This window comes from Cetorhinus maximus, chromosome 9 (assembly GCF_964194155.1).
Source record: "Cetorhinus maximus chromosome 9, sCetMax3.hap1.1, whole genome shotgun sequence".
NCBI classification, from domain to species: domain Eukaryota; kingdom Metazoa; phylum Chordata; class Chondrichthyes; order Lamniformes; family Cetorhinidae; genus Cetorhinus; species Cetorhinus maximus.
In genome coordinates this window covers 94,708,985-94,727,417 of record NC_135887.1, presented here as the reverse complement: position 1 = coordinate 94,727,417, position 18,433 = coordinate 94,708,985, and the positions used below count along the sequence as shown (strand labels likewise).

At 43.0% G+C, this 18,433-nt stretch overlaps 1 protein-coding gene across 2 annotated transcripts in view; it reads right to left on the bottom strand.

Annotated features, from left to right (window-relative positions):
* ush1c (Usher syndrome 1C) overlaps positions 1-18,433 on the bottom strand; it is a 279,860-nt gene that overhangs the window by 131,904 nt on the left and 129,523 nt on the right. For both annotated transcript variants that reach the window (XM_078549127.1, XM_078549128.1), the window contains exon 14: positions 17,138-17,262. In XM_078549127.1, coding sequence (XP_078405253.1) covers positions 17,138-17,262 — 125 coding nt within the window. The remainder of the gene's footprint in view (positions 1-17,137; positions 17,263-18,433) is intronic.

Here is an 18,433-nt window from a genome sequence, read left to right as displayed (position 1 = left end):
CCCTCTCACACTCACGTGTTCCCTCTCTCTCGTGCTTTCCACGGCTCATTTCCTTGCAGTCCAATCTCCTACTGGGCCAGCCTGCTGAACACATCAGGGCCATTGGCTGCTTTTCTCTGCATGGGTCAAAATCCTGCACATCATCTGCTCTGGTGGGTAATGGTGACCCGGGACAGAGATTTAAGGTCCCTCCCGCTGGCAGGACCTTCTGGTCCCGCCGAAGCCAATGGATTTTTGAATGGCTTGCTGCATTTTGCAGCTCCTCCCCCGCCACGATGGAGCCATAAAATTCTGCCCCAGATTGGGATTCAGCCTGTTCTAAGCTGATAGACCGGGGTTCCTAACCCTCCACGGCAGACCCAGAGCTTTCCGGAAGCAGGGCTTCCTCCCCACGCATTCTCTCCAATAGTCCAGGAGTTCATGATATAAATTTTTTTTTGCAATACTACATCCCAAATCCACCCCTGCCCAGTGACACCACCTGACCATCACCACAGGGGAGTTAGAACCATGTGGAGTACAGTCAGGAGGGTGGCAGAACCAGGAATCAGAGCAAGGCCCAGGAAAGGGAGCTGCACTGCCACTGGTGTGCCTGTTGGGTAGGCCTCCCTGGAGGCAGCCAATTAGGATGCCATGTCTAGGAGCCCCAGCAAATCGGGAACAACAGCAGCCATATTTCAGAGTCGGGACATTCAGTGCAGCCTGTGGATATGGCAGTCTTTGCCTGGGCAGAGGGGCGGTGCTACCTGTAGGAAAAGCTAGGAGCCCAGGGCCTGAGCCCTCCCAAAGACATGTGGAACTCGCTCATTCGCTATCCCGGAGCATGAAGTGGCCACTTGAGAGGCATGGTGCTGTCTGAGCCCCGGCCCTCCTGAAGGCACAGGCCCCAGTGATTATCACTGTCTGCACCCCCCTCTCCTGGGCCCTGTACGTTAGCATAGCCCATCTTTTAAACCTTTATACTACATCAGCCCCAAGTATACTATCCTACTTTCAACAATAACATGAAACTATGCCTTTAACTATTTACAGTGCATTTCTGTATTTCTCTTTTTACAACTACAGATTCTACCCAACTCCAACTCTTCCCCTGCCTAAATAACAGTCTTGAGGGATTCAATCTCCCACAGTATTTTCAACCCTAGGGAAAACATCCTGGGGACATTAGGGCTCCTTCAGAATCACAGAATGTTAACAGCACAGGAGGCCATTCGGCCCATCGTGTCTGCACCAGCTCTCCAAATGAGCATTATGAACTAGTGCCATTGCCCTGCCTTTTCTTTGTACCCCTGCACATTCCATCTGTTAACCCTTTATACTATACTCATGACCTCTGGTTGAGCTTCCACTGCAATCATCTAATGCCCTCTTGAATGCCTCAATTGAACCTGCCTCCACCACATTTCCAGGCAGTGCTTTCCTTCTGCATCTGGTAGGTCATCATCATCTGCAGAATAGGACAACAATTTAGCAGCATTGCGGAGAAGCACAGTGTAAGTTGCAGGATGACTGAACTGCAAAGAAAACAAAGATTTAATTTTCAACAAAAGACTGATCCAAGAGAGAAGACTGAGGAGCAGCAACCTTTGGACCCTCTGGGAATGGAAGAGAAGAAAAAAGTGCTTTCATAACTCCCACTGCTGGCGTCTCTGCAGGCCCTGAGGTGGAGCAAGGGCAGGGGCTGCTCATCAGGTACGTTAATTGTTACCTCTCTCCAGTGTGCCTCCTTCTTCCACTGATTTTTTACAAGCTATCAAAAATCTCTTCACTCTGTGGTTCCTTTGATAACGCTGTTGTGTTTTTTTACATCGATGTTTCTACTGCTGCCACCATGTTCTGAGATGAGTCCTTTTATCCTGGATTCTAGGCATGGGACTTGGTCAGTAGACAGACTGTAGACATACTCTGGTAACACTTGTTTATTAGTACTACATTTGAATAGGTTGCAGAGTAGGCCTGTTCCTCCTAGGCATGAGTCCAACCTCTCTCTTGAGGGTCTAACACATGACTGACTGATATCAGTGGTACATCATCATCTACATTATACATTAGCACATCCCATCTGTTAACCCTTTATACTGCACTCATGACCTCTGACTGAGCTTCCATTGCAGCACTGAAAAATTGGCTGCCTTCCACTTTTACTGCAGTGAAAGCTGAGACAGTTTTGGGTCTGCTAGTGCTGCCAGGGAGTAGGTCACATGATGGAAGTGCTGAGCTCCAAGCTGTACATGATGTCCTGTACCACGTTGGAGCCAGACTGCTCCATGTTCCTTGCCAGTGATGACGGCTCTGTATCAGGCCTGTCAATGCACCAAGCATCTTGTTGTGCACGCTTATGGTCTTTCTCCTGTATGCTGCCCCATCAAACTCATAACCTGAGTTGCCTGCAGCAGAACTTGTCTGCGATCTTGCCCTCTAGCTATCCTTTTCCCCTGGCCTGGTTTCAAACCATTTGTGTCCGATGACTCACCACACTCAGATTCTGATTCTATACCTAGCCTTTAAGCCATGTGTAGTGCCAGTGTCTGAACTGGTGAGAGTAATTGTCAGATAAAGTTATGGTGCTTCCTCATCACTGGTGTGAGGTTGTTCTCTCTTTTTCCTGGACATGGTGCGACTAGCCGTATGGGCGTTCTTGGGCATCTAGGGGAGGGTTGGGTTCAGGGAAAGGGGTGGGAAGGAAATCAAGAGGCCCATGTTCCCACCATGCTTCAACATGTCATGCCAGATAGCAGGCTGAAGTGGGCAGGCAGTTGATGAACGGCCTAAGGCAGTAACTTTGCATAGTTCTTGATGGTCTCAATGATGCTGGATGCCATGGGTTCAATGCAACTGGCCCCATTATTTGCAGTGCCATCTCCTCCATCGGTTGAGTGGATGGAGTCATGGCAGGCCCCTCCGCCTCCACTTTTTTGCCTTCTTCCTGTAGTTATGGGCCACCTTATCCTGCAATAGAGATGGCAGAATGTCAGCGATTATGTAGCACTATGTTTGGGTGATCTGACTGCCATAGGTGATAGCTGGAGGTATGTGCAGACAGCAAGAGGTGGGTAGGAGGCTGGTATCAGTGTAAATTGTGTGGGTGAAGTGGAGTACGTGCTGAGTACTAAAACTCACGAATATGTGATTGCTGCTGGGTGAGCAATGGTGGTGTGATGCATTGAGCAGCACAAGAGGTGGCTGGTTTGGTGGGCATGCAAGGCAATGCGATGATGCATTGATCACACCTGTGAGGTCATTGAAGGTCATTTTTAGGGGAGGCGATGGTGTGGTGACATTGTCACTGGACTAGTAATCCAGAGATGCAGGGTAATGCTCTGGGGACCCAGGTTCGAATCCCGGCAGAGGGTGGAATTTGAATTCGATAACAATCTGGAGTTAAAAGTCTAATGATGACCACGAAACTATTGTCAATTGTTGTAAAAACCCATCTGGTTCACAACTGTCCTTCAAGGGAAGAAATCTGCCATCCTTACCTGGTCTGGCCTAATCTGACTCCAGACCCACAGCAATGTGGTTGACTCTTAAATGCCCTCTGAAATGGCCTAGCAAGCCACTTAGTTGTATGAAACCACTACAAAGTCTCAAAAGGAATGAAACCGGAAGGACCACCCGGCATCGATCTAGGCATCGGAAATGACAACGGCAAACTTAGCCCTGCCAACCCTGCAAAGTCCACCTTACTAACATCTGGGGACTTCTACCAAAATTGGGAAATCGGTCTCATAGACTAGTCGAGCAACAGCCTGACATAGTCATAGTCACGGAATCATACCTTACAGATAATGTCCCAGACACCACCATCACCATCCCTGGGTATGTCCTGTCCCACCAGCAGGACAGACCCAGCAGAGCAGGCGGCACAGTGGTATAGAGTTGGGAGGGAATTGCCCAGAGAGTCCTCAACATCGACTCCAGACCCCTTGAAGTCTAATGGCATCAGGTCAAACATGGGCAAGGAAACCTCCTGCTGATTATCACTGCCCCCCGTGAGCTGATGAATTAGTGCTCTTTCATGTTGAACACCACTTGGAGGAAGCATTGAGGGTGGCAAGGGCACAGAACGTACTCTGCGTGGGGAAGTTCAATGTCCATCACCAAGAGTGACTCAGTAGCACTACTACTGACCGAGCTAGCTGAGTCCTAAAGGACAAAGCTGCTAGACTGGGTCTGCAACAGGTGATGAGGGAGGCAAGAAGGAAAAACATACTTAACCTCATCCTCACCAACCTGCCTGCTGCAGATGCATCTGTTCATGACAGTATTGGTAGGAGTGACCACCTCACAATCATTGTGGAAACAAAGTTCCATCTTTACATGGAGGATACCCTCCATCGTGATGTGTGGCACTACCACCATGCTAAATGGGATAGATTTTGAACAGATCAAGCAACACAAGACTGGGCATCCATGAGGCACTGTGGGCCATCAGCAGTAGCAGAATTGTACTCAAACACTATTTATAACCTCATGGCCCAGCATTTCCCCCACTCTACCATTACCAACACACCAGGGGATCAACCCTGGTTCGATGAAGAGTGCAGGAGGGCATGCCAGGAGCAGCACCAGGCATACCTAGAAACAATGAGGTGTCAAACTGGTGAAGCTATAACATAGGACTACTTGCATGCCCAACAGCATAAGTAGCAAGTGACAGACAGAGCTAAGCGATCCCACAACCAACAGATCAGATCTAAGTTCTGCAGTCTGCCACATCCAGTCGTGAATGGTGGTGGACAATTAAACAACTCACTGAAGGAGGAGGCTCCACAAATATCCCCATCCTCAATGATGGAGGAGCCCAGCATATCAATGCAAAAGATAAGCCTGTTCACCACCTACAAGGCACAAGTCAGGAGTGTGATGGAATACTCCCCACTTGCCTGGATAAGTGCAGCTTCTATAACATTTAAGAAGCTGGACACCATCCAGGGCAAAACAGCCCACTTGATTGGCACCACATCCACAAACATTCACTCCCTCTACCACCGATGCACAATAGCAGCAGTGTGTACTATCTGCAAGGTGCACTGCAGGAATTCACCACGGCTCCTTCGACAGCACCTTCCAAACCCATGGCCACTATCATCTAGAAGGACAAGGGCAGCAGATGGATGGGAATACCACCACCTGGAAGTTCCCCTCCAAGTCACTCACCATTTTGACTTGGAAATATATTGCTGTTCCTTCACTGTCACTGGGTCAAAATCCTGGAACTCCCTTCCTAACAGCACTGTGGGTGTACTCACATGACATGGACTGCAGCATTTCAGAAGGCAGCTCACCACCACCTTCTCAAGGGCAACTAGGGATGGGCAATAAATGCTGCCCCAGCCAGCGAAGCCCACATCCCCTGAATAAGAAAAAATTCAAGCACTGATGCCAGGTTCTTGTGGCATTTACCTCCCTTGAAAGCTGTTCCTACTCCCTGCCGAGGATCTAGCATGAGAGTCTTTTGGCCCCCTGTGGAAACGTTGTCCCTTTGTTTGAACATACCTCAGACAAGTGCCTCCAGCATGTAATTTAACTCCCTCTCCTTGGGCTGGTGCTCCATTTTTCTTCACCTTCAATCTTCATTTATGTCTTTTTTGCAGCCTTCATTCCTCCAGTGCAGTTTCTTTTTAACGTGGACAGATCACCTTTGAGAGCCGAAGGCTAGCTAGAACAGGTGCTCGACTCGTATGCTCTTGGCATCACCTCCCAGTCCCCATTGAGGATGCAGCCAGCCAACAGCGCCGGTTGTGCTTGGCTGCACACCACAATCATTTAAATGAGGAGGCACCAGGAAATTTACATGCTGCCAACCTCCAACAGGAGTGGCACAGGCAGGTCATAAATCACGACCTCCCCACCCGAAAAATGGTGCAATCAATTTTTTAGCCTAAGGCCTTTACCCAGGTTGTCACCTTTGGTCAGTTGAGATGCTACGGACTATCCATATGTAATTTTATCTCTTGTTATTGACAGGGAGAGGCAGTGTGGGGTAATTTTTTCCCTTTACTCATCTCTTGCCTGACTGAAGCAAGATGTATTTTTGAGGAGTGTTTTAACCCTTTTGAGTGGTGTGGCATTAAAGAACAGGCACAAACAGGCTTTCTTGTCAGTTTAAATCAAGAGAAAGGATAAATGTTTAGTTTCACAACACCCAAAATGGAAATGCAACAAACACCCAATTCCAAAACATGCAGACACCCAGGCACATAAACATACAAGAAACAATGATTACTAGAGAGGTGCACTTAGATTACTAACAGAATAACAAGAAACAAGTCACTTTTTAAACTAGTCTTTAACATGCAAGTTGAAAATAGTGCAGGCCAGTATGATCCTCTACTGGTTCTTTGAAGGCAAATGGAGGTTGGAAGTTTCTGGCTTTTCCATGCAAAATTGTGGCTGAGCTCCAGTCGTGAAGAAATATAATCTTGCAGGTAAAATGAATTAGCCCCTTTTTTGCTGCCAGAGATAGCTAACTTCTTGAGGCAGCATTATTTTCTTCTTTGGTGGGTGTGATTTCCCTGCATTGCTGGTCCCTCTTTGCCTTGCTGGCTCCTTTGTGGATTAATAAGGTGTTTACCCCCTCTCCAGCTAGTTTCAGTCATGTGATGGCAGTATTTCTGCATTCCATTGTCCACACAATGACCGTACCTTGTTCTGCTGCAAAAGAATTCTCTCGTTCTTCCTGCTGGGAGTTTCACTCATATATTTTATTGGAGGTATACTGCCATCTATTGTTTCACCCGATTTTTCTCCTTTGTAGGCTAGCAGGAAGGTAAGCTGTTTGTACCCACTTTCAATAATACTCTGAACTTTGGCAATGAAAGATGGTCATCTCATGGCATCTGTTTACAATTCTTCCTCCTTCTCACTCTTCAGAGGACAAAGACCTGGACTCTACTTGGCACTTCTGCATGGACTTGGCACTTTCACACGATAATACAACTGATGTTGGGAACTCCATGGAGTGTGAAATTGAATCTTGTTCCACCATCCTGCAACATCATGAGTTGGTCTTTTACATCATCTAAGCGTACAATTTTCACCCTCAACTTTAGTCAGTCTCAACTCAGTCAGCAGTGGCCATAAATCAACAGTGCAAGACTGTCCATATTTTTACATTAATTGGCCATTCATACAGAGATCTTGAGGATGACCAGCACAGGAAATGAGAATTTCAGACTGTTGTTGAAGAGGGCATTTTCCTACTCAAGAGGTGTAGAAAGAATTTCATACTGCATCAAACCTGTGCCTTTCCTGACCTGGGAGAGCTTGTACTTTGCCTGGCATCTGTTTAAGTCTATGGGTTATTGTTGCCTTGGGGAAGATTTACCTGGAGGTGATTAATTTGGGGATTTGTTTAATAGTTATTATGGTAGTAATTTCTAAACATGTGTATGTGTTTAATTTTTTGTTAAATTAATAAATGTTTAATTTAATTTATATAAAAAAACTTCTTGAGGCTTGGTGGTTTAATTTCTGAATTCAGAACTGCATCTCAAACATACTAACTGAAAATAGTCAAATAGTCAGTTGTTTAAAGTTTCCCTTTGGGATTTTAAATAAGTCAGCCTTTACCAAATGCTGTGTCATAACAAATATGTAAATCCAGTTGTTCCATATGTCTTTGGAATGGTTCCTTTCCCATAATATAAAAACTTTCATGTTGCTAATATTGTCAGTAACCGTTGGGAAAAAGAAACACACTTAGCCTTGCTTATCTTGCTAGCTGTAAACAGACTAACATCCCTTTGAAATCCAAACAATCCCCTCACTTATCTGAAATGCAAATTCCCTTCACACTTTACATGCTAAGCCAGCATCTATGTTTACTCATTAGCATTTCAAACACATTTCTATACCTAGCTTCTTTTGATAAGTCCAAGCTTGCAGTCTATCTGACTCCAAATGTAATTAAATCACACATACAGAACTAACTATACTCACACCCATAAACCTACTTTACACCAAACCAGTAAAATATTATGAAAATTTTACTTTTGTAACAATCTATCATCTACTGTGTCCCTTAGCTCTGTCTTGAATAATTTGATGAAAATGATTAAATACTGATGAGCACTGCATTTCAGTTCTTATTTGCAATGCAATTTGCAAAACACTGCACACCTTCAAAAATCCACTGGCAGTTCCTTACGAAGGAAGCAATTTCAATAAAAATGAAATAGCAGTATCTATTTTCCTTCACTGCTTACATTGGTAAGGAATTTAAAGCATTACTTATAAACACCAAATCTAACGATCATCAGGTTAGAATTTTTCATTGCAGTTTTATTGCTTTGGATGACAAGACCAATTCAACACTTTGTTTCATTACAGTGCTGCAACAGAAAGCAGATGATGTAATATACTGGAAGCAGAGAGACCTGCTTCACCACTTGGGTTTAAAGGATCCATCTCATCACAAAAATAATTTTGGCAGCAGCAAAAATCAACAGGTACTATTGGTTGTGATGGGGAGAGAACTGATGTTATCTACCATTCTGCTCTGCCTATGATAAAGCTGAGTCTTCAGTCTATTTATATAACCTAACTATGCTGGCATTTATAGACTTTGTGTATCCTCTCCAGGACCAAGGCATCAAAACTAATCTCAGAGATGTGCGATAGTATAAATGCACCCATCAATCTGATGACAGCTGCAGGTGCAAGTGACGCTGCTGACTTGCTGCCATCTAATTCTCTGTCTTGTTAAAATCTTTGAATATGACACTGCTTAGGCTGATGTCTGACAAATCAGTGATCATATTTTCTCTAAACTCTCAGAACCCTTCAAATATTTTTTTAAAAATAGAAAATAATATAACCATATTTAACTTGTAGTTAAAAGCAAAATACTGCGGATGCTGGAAATTTGAAACAAAAGCAGAAAATGCTGGAAAAGCTCAGCAGGTCTAAGAGCATCTGTGGAGAGAAAAACAGAGTTAACATTTCGAGCCTGCTCTAAAGAAGAGTCATATGGACTCAAAACGTTAACTCTGTTTTTATCTCCACAGATGCTGTTAGGCCTGCTGAGTTTTTCCAGCATTTTCTGTTTTTGTTTTAACTTATAGCATTGGTCCAAGGAAACAGGATAATCAGAACGATGCATAGAGGTAGAATGTGTTGTGCATATTTTTCAGAGGTAAAATGTATGCAAGGAATACCAATTTAGCAGTGGGAACCTAGGATGTATTGTGACTCACTAAGATAGTGCGCCCCCGCCTCTAAGCCTGAAGCTCTGGGTTTCAGTCCCACCACAGGATTAGTTGTCCATGGAAGAAGCATTCATGCCAAGATTCAAAAAGGTTTATAATCAGCCTGCTAATCCTTCCAGCACTTCCCCACTATTCCCCAAAGGGAAAAGATTGTGCTGAAGATACGAAACGAAGAAATGGGAATCTTAACTGAACTTTTAACATGCTCGCCTTAGTAGGAGATAAGGACACCAACCAAAAGCCTGTGGGGTCCTTCTACACACATGGGTTATATTATCAAGACCTGGCTACAAGTTTAACTCAGGCCTGAATGCGAAAGTTGGGCCTTTCCTCCTAAGTCACTCCAGGAGGGATGAGGAACAGTCCATGAAGAGGTCAAAAAAGATAAATATTTATCTTTCTTTTGTAGGGCTGAAAGGAGCAGGTATGCTCCACTGGTCCCTCAGGCCTCCCTTACACGATTATTTTCCTCCTTTGAGTGTGGTCTAAAACCAGGGTTTGAGTATCATTAAATTACATCACTGTGCTATGCAGCAGGTTTTGTGAAGATTCTGGTTTTGACTAAAAAGGTCACTGTTATGGACTTGATTTTCCAGACAGGTTTCTCATTAGAAACATTAAACTTTTTTTACAGGCTGCTGCAGCAGTTACATGCTTCCATCAAACTCCACAACTAGAAGAAGGACTCCCACTCTGAGGTTCCCCGTGCTTAGAGATAGTTCATTCACACTGTCACGTGATACTATACAACACAATAAGTCTTAAAGCTACAGTCACTACATTCCTTAAAGCTACAATGACTACATTCCTACCCCTTTAAATTTTTTGTACAGTTTGTATTTACAAGACCATCTACCTTCATGACATTACAAACGTATACTCGGGTCATGGAATTATAAGTTCAGTCTCTCAGGTGGTTTCCTGATCTGGGTGGAACGTTGTAGCTCCACAACTTTCGAATCTCTTACACGATCCACATTATCTGGAACCGCAGCAATATCAGGTACCTCTTTAGGCGCAGGCAGCTCAGTGTTATCTACTCCAGCGGAGAAATCTGCATGTTTATCCTTGGTTGAACAATTTCAACAGGGACCACGGGTTCTGCAGTTGTTTCAGGTGGAATATCATTTTGTTGGGGTATCTCCCTTCTTCTCAAATGGTGCACGTGTTTGTGGGTGGTCCGGCCCTCCAGTTCTACGTAGTATGACAAGGGTCCGGTCACAGAAACTATTACACCAGGAAACCAACGTGATCCACCACTGAAGTTTCGGACGTATACTGCTTCACCAACAGTAAATTCTCACACACAACTATACAAATTATGAGTTGCTTTTTGATTCCATTGACTTTTCTTCATTTTCCCCTCCAAATTGGGAAGTACCAGGCTTAATCTCGTTCGAAGGCGTTGCTTCGTAAGTAATTCTGAAGGTGTTGAACCTGTAGTAGTGAGGGGGTTTGTTCTATAGTGAAACAGGAAATGGGAAAGTTTAGCCTTCAATGATCCTACTGATAATTTTTTCATCCCAGCTATAAGAGTCTGTACTGCTCTCTCAGCTAATCCATTAGATGATGGATGAAATGGTGCCATCTTTACGTGTTTGATACCATTTAGGCTCACGAATCTTTGAAATTCAGTACTAGTAAATGCAGTACCATTGTCTGAGACGATTACTTTTGGCAATCCATGTATAGAAAAGCTTTGGCATAACTTTTCTTTAGTTGCACCTGATATTGGCAACTTAACCTCGTAAACGTCTAATCATATGGAATGTGTGTCAATTATTAGTAGGAACATACTGCCTGGAAAAGGACCGACGTAATCCATGTGCAGTCTCACCCAGGGCCTGCCAGGCCATTCCCATGGGTGTAGTGGGGCCACCACAGGTAACTTCTGTAGTTGTTGGTATTGTATACAGTATTTAACCACCTTCTCAAAATCACTGTCCATGCCCGGCCACCAAATGTAACTTCACGCTATCACTTCGTTCTCGAGGTTCCCAAATGTGCGCTATGCAACTCTGCTAAGAGGGGTTCCCTTCCTTATGAAAGAACAAGTACTCACGCACCGCATAACAGGATACCATCTTGACTGCTCAATTCATTCCTTTGCATGAAGGATGGCTTCAATTCAACAGGGACTGGTTCCTGGGACCATTCTTTCAACACTTGGTCTCTCACTCTAGTCAGGACTGGATCACGATTTGTCTAGTTTCTTATCTGCCTTGCTGTTTAAAAGTGTCTCTCAACAAGGTCTACCAATTCACTGAAGTTCTTCGAATCGGGGGTGTTCGGGGCCATCAAGCTTCAGATTAAACTATAGATTTTACTCCTGCAAACACTTAGGAGAATTGCTCTCCTCTTTGCCTCCCCCGTTATTTCGTTTGCCTGGAAATAGAACCCGAGGTGTTCTACATATTGGCATCAATCCTCCATGGATGGTTCGAAGGGGTCAATCCTGCCAAAATGTGGCATATCTGGTGAGTAAATCTTCCTTTTCTTCTGTTTAATCAAGATACTCACAGCCTCTGGGCAAGGGACAATGCTGGATCCAATTTATCCTCATTACCAGTTTGTTATGGACTTGATTTTCCAGACAGGTTTCTCATTAGAAACATTGAGCTTTATTTACTGGCAGCAGTTACATGCTTTCATCAAGCTCCACAGCTAGAAGAAGAACTCCCACTCTAAGGTTCTCCGCGCTTAAAGCTGATTCGTTCACATTGTGTTGTATAGTATGCTGACAATAAGTCTTAAAACTACAGTCACGGCACTCCTTAAAGCTACAATTATTACAGCCACAAAGTAACTTCATATACAAGTTGGGTTATATTGATCATGCATTGTTTAACTTTGAAGGATAGATAAAATTGTGGGTGTGGTGTTTTTACTTAACATTTATGATTTTTTGTAAAAGGACATTTTAATTAAAAAGTGTTATATAAAAAACCAGTAGGATGTGCTAAGTCCCAGATGTATTACCCTCTGGTGTAGAATAAGGAATAAAGGAACCTTCTGTTTTTTTTACACAGCAAGTTGGGGGTTCAGAAGCAGATAGCTGTGTGTGCGTGTGTGTGTTATGTTCTTAATTGTTAAGAAGTGACAAAACACTTCAAATGGCAATGAGGGTGGGATCATCATTATTAGGGGCTTTAGAGGCTTTTGATCCAGCTATTATGGACTTTGTAGTTTATGTTGAACAAATGGAACAGTTTTTCATTGCGAATGAGATTGAAGAGGAAAAGCAGGCCTCAGTGTTTCTTACAATCATCAGAATAAAAAAATTCACTTTACTGAGAAACTTCATTGCTCCTGACAAGCCAGCAGATAAAAGCTTTAAAGAGCTTGTGTACATTTTGAAAAAACACTTCGATCCCAGGCCAGCAATTATTGTCAAGAGACTCAAGTTTCACTGAAGAGAACAGCATGAGAGTGAGTCAGTTTCCCAGTCCCTGGCTGAGTGGAGAAAATTAGCCAAACATTGTGACTTTAAAGGTTACCTGGAAGAAGCGTTGTGTGATCGCTTGGTTTGCGGACTAAGAAATGAAAGAATTCAGTGTAGATTGTTAGTGGAGCAAGAGTTGGCACTGAAGAGAGCATTTGAGATTGTGCAAAGCATAGAAATAGCAGAGAAACAAGCTGGAGATTTGAAAGCGCATTCTAACAATGCCGAAGTTAAAATAGCAAAGTCAGGGTATGCTCACTTTCAAACATGTTACCACTGTAATGGAATAGGGCATAACGCAGAAGCCTGTAAGTGGAAAAACCGCTGATTGTCCCTACTGTGGAAAAAAAAGGACACATGCAGCGTGCATGTAGTTCAAAGGCTGATCACTGTAAAGCAGTACCACCAAGAAAACACCTGTGCGTCACAAGGAGCACACAGAAAAGTTGAGCTTGAAAATAAACAGGCAGTTTAAAAAGGCACATTACTTGGAAACAAAATACAAAAGTAATGCAAGTCCAAGCACAACAGAAAGTGAAGCTAACAATGCAGAAGAGCAGATGTATTGCATTCAGTCTGATCTGAAGCTAGATGAAGGACTAAAAGTTGGCATTGCCTTAAATGGTAAAATGGTTGAAATGGAGGTTGACACTGGAGCATCTGTGTTTATTGCTTCAGAGAAGACATGGGCGAAAATTTTCAAGAAATGCCCATTGGAGAAAATCCTCCTCCAGCTTAGGCAGACTGGTGAGCCTGTGAATATACTTGGAAAAATGTCTGTTCAAGCTAAATATAGAGATCAAATAACAAGGTTGCCACTTATCATTGTGAACTGGCTAAAAGAAATCCGGCTGGACTGAACTAAAATAAATAAAGTGCATTGCAACCCCATGTTATAATCCTTGTTAAGCATACTGATGTCTTCAAAGAAGGTTATTAAAGACATTGAAGCCAAACTTGCCGTGAAGACCGGAACTTCTCCAAGGTTCTTCAAACCACATTCAGTTCCCTACTCAAAGCAATAGAAAATCAAGCAGGAACTAGGATGATTTGAAAACTTTCAGATAACTGAGAAAGTTGATTACGCAGAGTGGGCAGTTCCAATAGTCCCAGTAGTGAAGGATGATGGGTCTATCAGAATATGTGGTGACTATAAAATCACCATTAATCCTTACCTGGAAGTGCATGAGTACCTGCTACTGAAAATTGAGGACCTATTTTCTGAATGGAGGTGAATTATTCACAAAGTTTGACCTATCACAGGCATTTTTGCAAATACAGCTAAGTGAAGATTCCAGGAAGTATACAACCATCAGCACACACACAGGTCTATATCAGTACAAACGACTACCATTCGGAAACGTGTCATCGCCAGCCTTATTCCAGGAGGCCATGGACAAAATACTGCAGGACCTTCCTAGTGCAATCTACTTCCAAGACGACATGCTCAACACTGGGAAAAACCTCCCAACCCATTCAGAGAAGCAAGGCAGGGTCCTGCGTAAACTGGAAAAATATGGCATCCGTTGTAAGAAATCCAAATGCTCGTTCCTGAAGCCCTCAGTGGAGTACCTGGGACATGTGATCAACAAAACTGGCATCTCAACCTCACCCAGAAAGTGGTGAATGTGCCACAGCCCAAAAATATTAAGGAGTTTCGTTCATTTTTGGGATTTGTTAATCACTATGGCAAGTTCATTTCCAGTTTGGCTACCAAGGCAGCACCACTGAATAATCTGCTGAAGAAGAATGAAAAATGGGATTAGTCACAAGCCTGTTAGGAAAGTTTCAAGGGACTCAAGCTAGAGTTCACTTCTGCTAAAGTCCTGGCACATTTCAATGAAAAGTTGCCCGTCAGCCTGGCTTGTGATGCATCTGGATATGGTGTTGGAGCTGTCATCTCCCACACATTTCCTGATGGCAGTGAAAAGCCCATTGCATATGCCTCACGCACATTGTCCAAGGCAGAACAAAATTATGCCCAAATTGAGAAGGAAGCTCTTGGACTAATCTATGGAGTCAAGAAGTTCCACCAATATTTGTATGGGCATAAATTCACTTTAATTACAGACCACAAGCCTTTGACCTGGTTGCTTAGCCCGAAGTCACAAACCCGACACTTGCCACTAAACGCCTACAAAGGTGGGCACTGATCTTATCTGCTTACCAGTATGAAATTACATTTCGCTCTACTATTATGGAAATGCAGACGCACTTTCCAGACTTCTGTTACACCACAGCTCCACAACCTACAGTGAAGTCAGTGCTTTCAATGTGAAGCAGATAGACATGTTATCTGTTAAAGCGGATCAAATTCGACTTGAAACAGAGGGATGGTGTGCTCTCCAAAGTTTACCTGTGCACATAGAAGGGTTGGTGTGTACCTCAAGAAGTGACTACTGAGCTTAAACCTGACTACATTTGTATATTTGAGCTGACTCTGCAAGACATTCATTTGATATGGGGAATCAGAATTGTTATTCCTCCAAAATTCCAAACACGAGTGTTAGAAGAACTTCACCTCAGTCACATGGGAGTTGTCAAAATGAAAGCATTAGCTCGTATACATATATAGTGGCCCGCCTGGATAAAGACATCGAAGGCATGGTCAGTGATTGCCTTCCATGCCAAGGAATGAAGTCTTCTCCTGCACCTGCCCCATTACATCTGTGGGCTTGGCTTGACCACCCATGGCAGAGACTTCATGCAGAGACTGTAGCACCTGTAGCTGTAACTGTAGCTTTTCCAGACCACTTCTTGGATATATGTTCCTGATTGTGGTGGATGCCCGCACAAAGCAGCCTCATGTTGTTCTCATGAAGTCAACTATTTCAGGAAAGACTGTTGATGCTCTCCAGAATATGTTTACTGCTCTTGGATTGCCAGAGCAGATTGTGTCTGATGATGGCACACAGTTCACATCATGTGAATTTCAAACATTCCTGAAAAACAATGGGATCAAGCAGATCCTTATTTCATCTTACCACCCATGTTAAATGGTGAAGCAGAGCGTTTTGTCCAGACATTCAAAACAGCCATATTGAAGGGGAGGATGCAAACAGATCGGAAGTTGAAGCTGAAGAACTTTTTGATGATGTATCGGAACACTCCACATTCAACAACAGGCATATCTCCTGCTGAGCTGATGTTTGGAAGACGACTAAGACCAGAATGGATTTGCTTTGTCCGGATTTGAAAGGAAAGATTGGTTCAAGGCAACATGATCAGAAAAGGTCATAAGACACAAGTAAAACAAGCTCATGAGTTTAATCTGGGTCAGTCTGTTGGGTTTGGAATTACTGTGGGATTCCAAAGAATCATCAAGCGTCGAGGACCACTGACCTATGATGTTGAATCTTCCTGTGGAATCTGGAAGAGACACACTGACGAAATTAGAGAAGCCAAATCCAAGGAACCAAATTTCCCAGGATCTCCGGTCACAGTGGAAGATTCCTGGGAAACATTTGCTTCAGTTGGTGAAACCCAACTTGATTCAACTGACAAACTGTAGCACCTGTAGCTGCAACTGTTGACTCTAAACAGAAACAAGTGGAACAGCAGAACCTTCCATTTCTAAGCAAACAAACTGAGGTACCTAAGTCAACACTCCTCTCTGGACCAAAGTGAATCTGCAAACCGCCTAACCGATTTGTTCCTGGCTAAAGGGGGAGGAGATGTAATGTTTGTGTTTAATGTTTATGATTTTTTATAAAAGGACATTTTAGTTAAAAAGAAGTGTTATATAAAAAACCTGCCAGTAGGGTGTGCCAAGTCCCAGATGTATTGCTCTCTGGTGTGGAATAAGGAATAAAGGAACCTTACGTTTTTTTACACAGGAAGTTGGGGTTCAGAAGCAGATAGCTGTGTGTATGTATGTGTATATTAATTGTTAAGAAGTGACAAAACATTTCAGTGGGATTATAAGAATTAAAAAAAAAATAAAGGCTATTGCTCTTCTGGAAATCAACATGTTACTCAATAAAACTCAGACGCAAAACATTCTCCTGGCATCCACCCAATCAAGCTCCCTCAAAATCTTATATGTTTCAATAAGATAAGCTCTAAGTTCCTCTAAACTCAGGTGGGCATAGGCACAACTGGATGGTTGGTGGATTTCACAGCAATGTGTCCAAGTGTCTTTTACCAGATTTGAGGCAGAATTTTAACTCTCTCTGCTCGGCGTAAACTAAGCCATATGGGAATTTAAATCATAGTATACATAAACCTAGTTTTCACTGACATCTTCCTGGTACTAGTTTAATAGGCAGTTGAAGCACTCATGTGACTCAGTCTGGAGCTTCATGAATGCACTTACATTCATACTATGACATAGATGCTGCTTCTCCATTTCCCACAAGAATAATAAGAGCTGCTCTCATCCCGATTCCTTGCTGTCATGCTTGAAATACTCCCTTTGTAGCTGACAAAAAATGAATAGGGCCCTTTAAGTAAAGAATGAAAATATTACTTTAAAGTATCTTACTTTTACTTTTCGCTGGTGGAGGTGGGGAAACAGGAGCACCAACTGATTTTGGACTTTTGGGCTGTTCTCGAGGTCCCCAGTCTTCATCCCAATCCTTTTTAAATTTCTGCTCTTCTGCTTCTATCCTGTTAAAAAAACAATGATTATTACAACCTTCACTTTCAATTAAGCAAGAATAAGTCCACAAACACCCTGAACATAAAGAATTGAAACAGTTGATAATTGAAACAGTTTCTCAATCATACAAGTGAGACACATTGTGTATGACCCTTTCTTTCAATGGCTGACAACACAACAGTGTAAGTGAAACAAGAGTTCTATTTCCTTAGCAATACACTTTAAGGTAGAGATTTTCAAGACGGCGAGTAATGGCATTTGTTGATTTGTTGTATAACTGGTTAATAAATGAACGGATTGGTCAACTGCAATTTGTTTTTACTCATTAGTCACTGCTCAGCAGGAAAAAAGGATTGGCATAAAAATATGAAAATTATATATTTAAACAACAGCAATTAATGGCACCTAGCACATTGATTTTGCCTTGTTCACCCTGTATATTTACAGTCATGTAAATTAATGCATGCCTGAGGAATGGGATTTTGCCAGTCCCCAAGTGTCAATCATGCTTAGACATTAAAAATGAAATCCAGGTATTTCTTTTTAATTATTTTTTTCTCTTGTCTTCTTCTACACCTCCTGATGGCACTAACTCATATTGAGATCCATGCTCCAGATATTGGTTGATTTTGGACACTGCTCAGAGCACCATGCTCAATGTGCGAGCCCACAAAGGGAGATTTCAAATGTAGTAGTCATTCTGAACATCATGCACAACTGCTACAAGGGGTCCGTGCAATTGTAATATATGAGCAGTAAATTTTACTATTACCCACTACCCATCCCCCAATGCAGGGCAATGAGGTTAAATGGGAGACTCGCACCATGCCTGCCCTGAGCTAACAGCACCAACTAGGAACTGAACCTAAGTTCTTCCTGGATCAATAGCATATTGAACCATGCGGGATCCGCCAATAATCATGCAAGTAAGATAGAACTCTATTAAGGAAACTGAAAGTCTGAAACATGTGACTCATTCAAAAACCATCTACCTGCACAGAGTTAAAACAGGGCCATATGCTTCCAAAGTATAGGGACATAGGACTTAGGAGCAGTATTAGTCCATTTGGCCCTTTGAGCCTGCACCACCAGTCAATAAGATCATGGCTAATCTGATTGTGGTCTCAACTCCACTATCCTGTTTGCCCCAACATGACATTTGATTCCTTTGTCTATCAA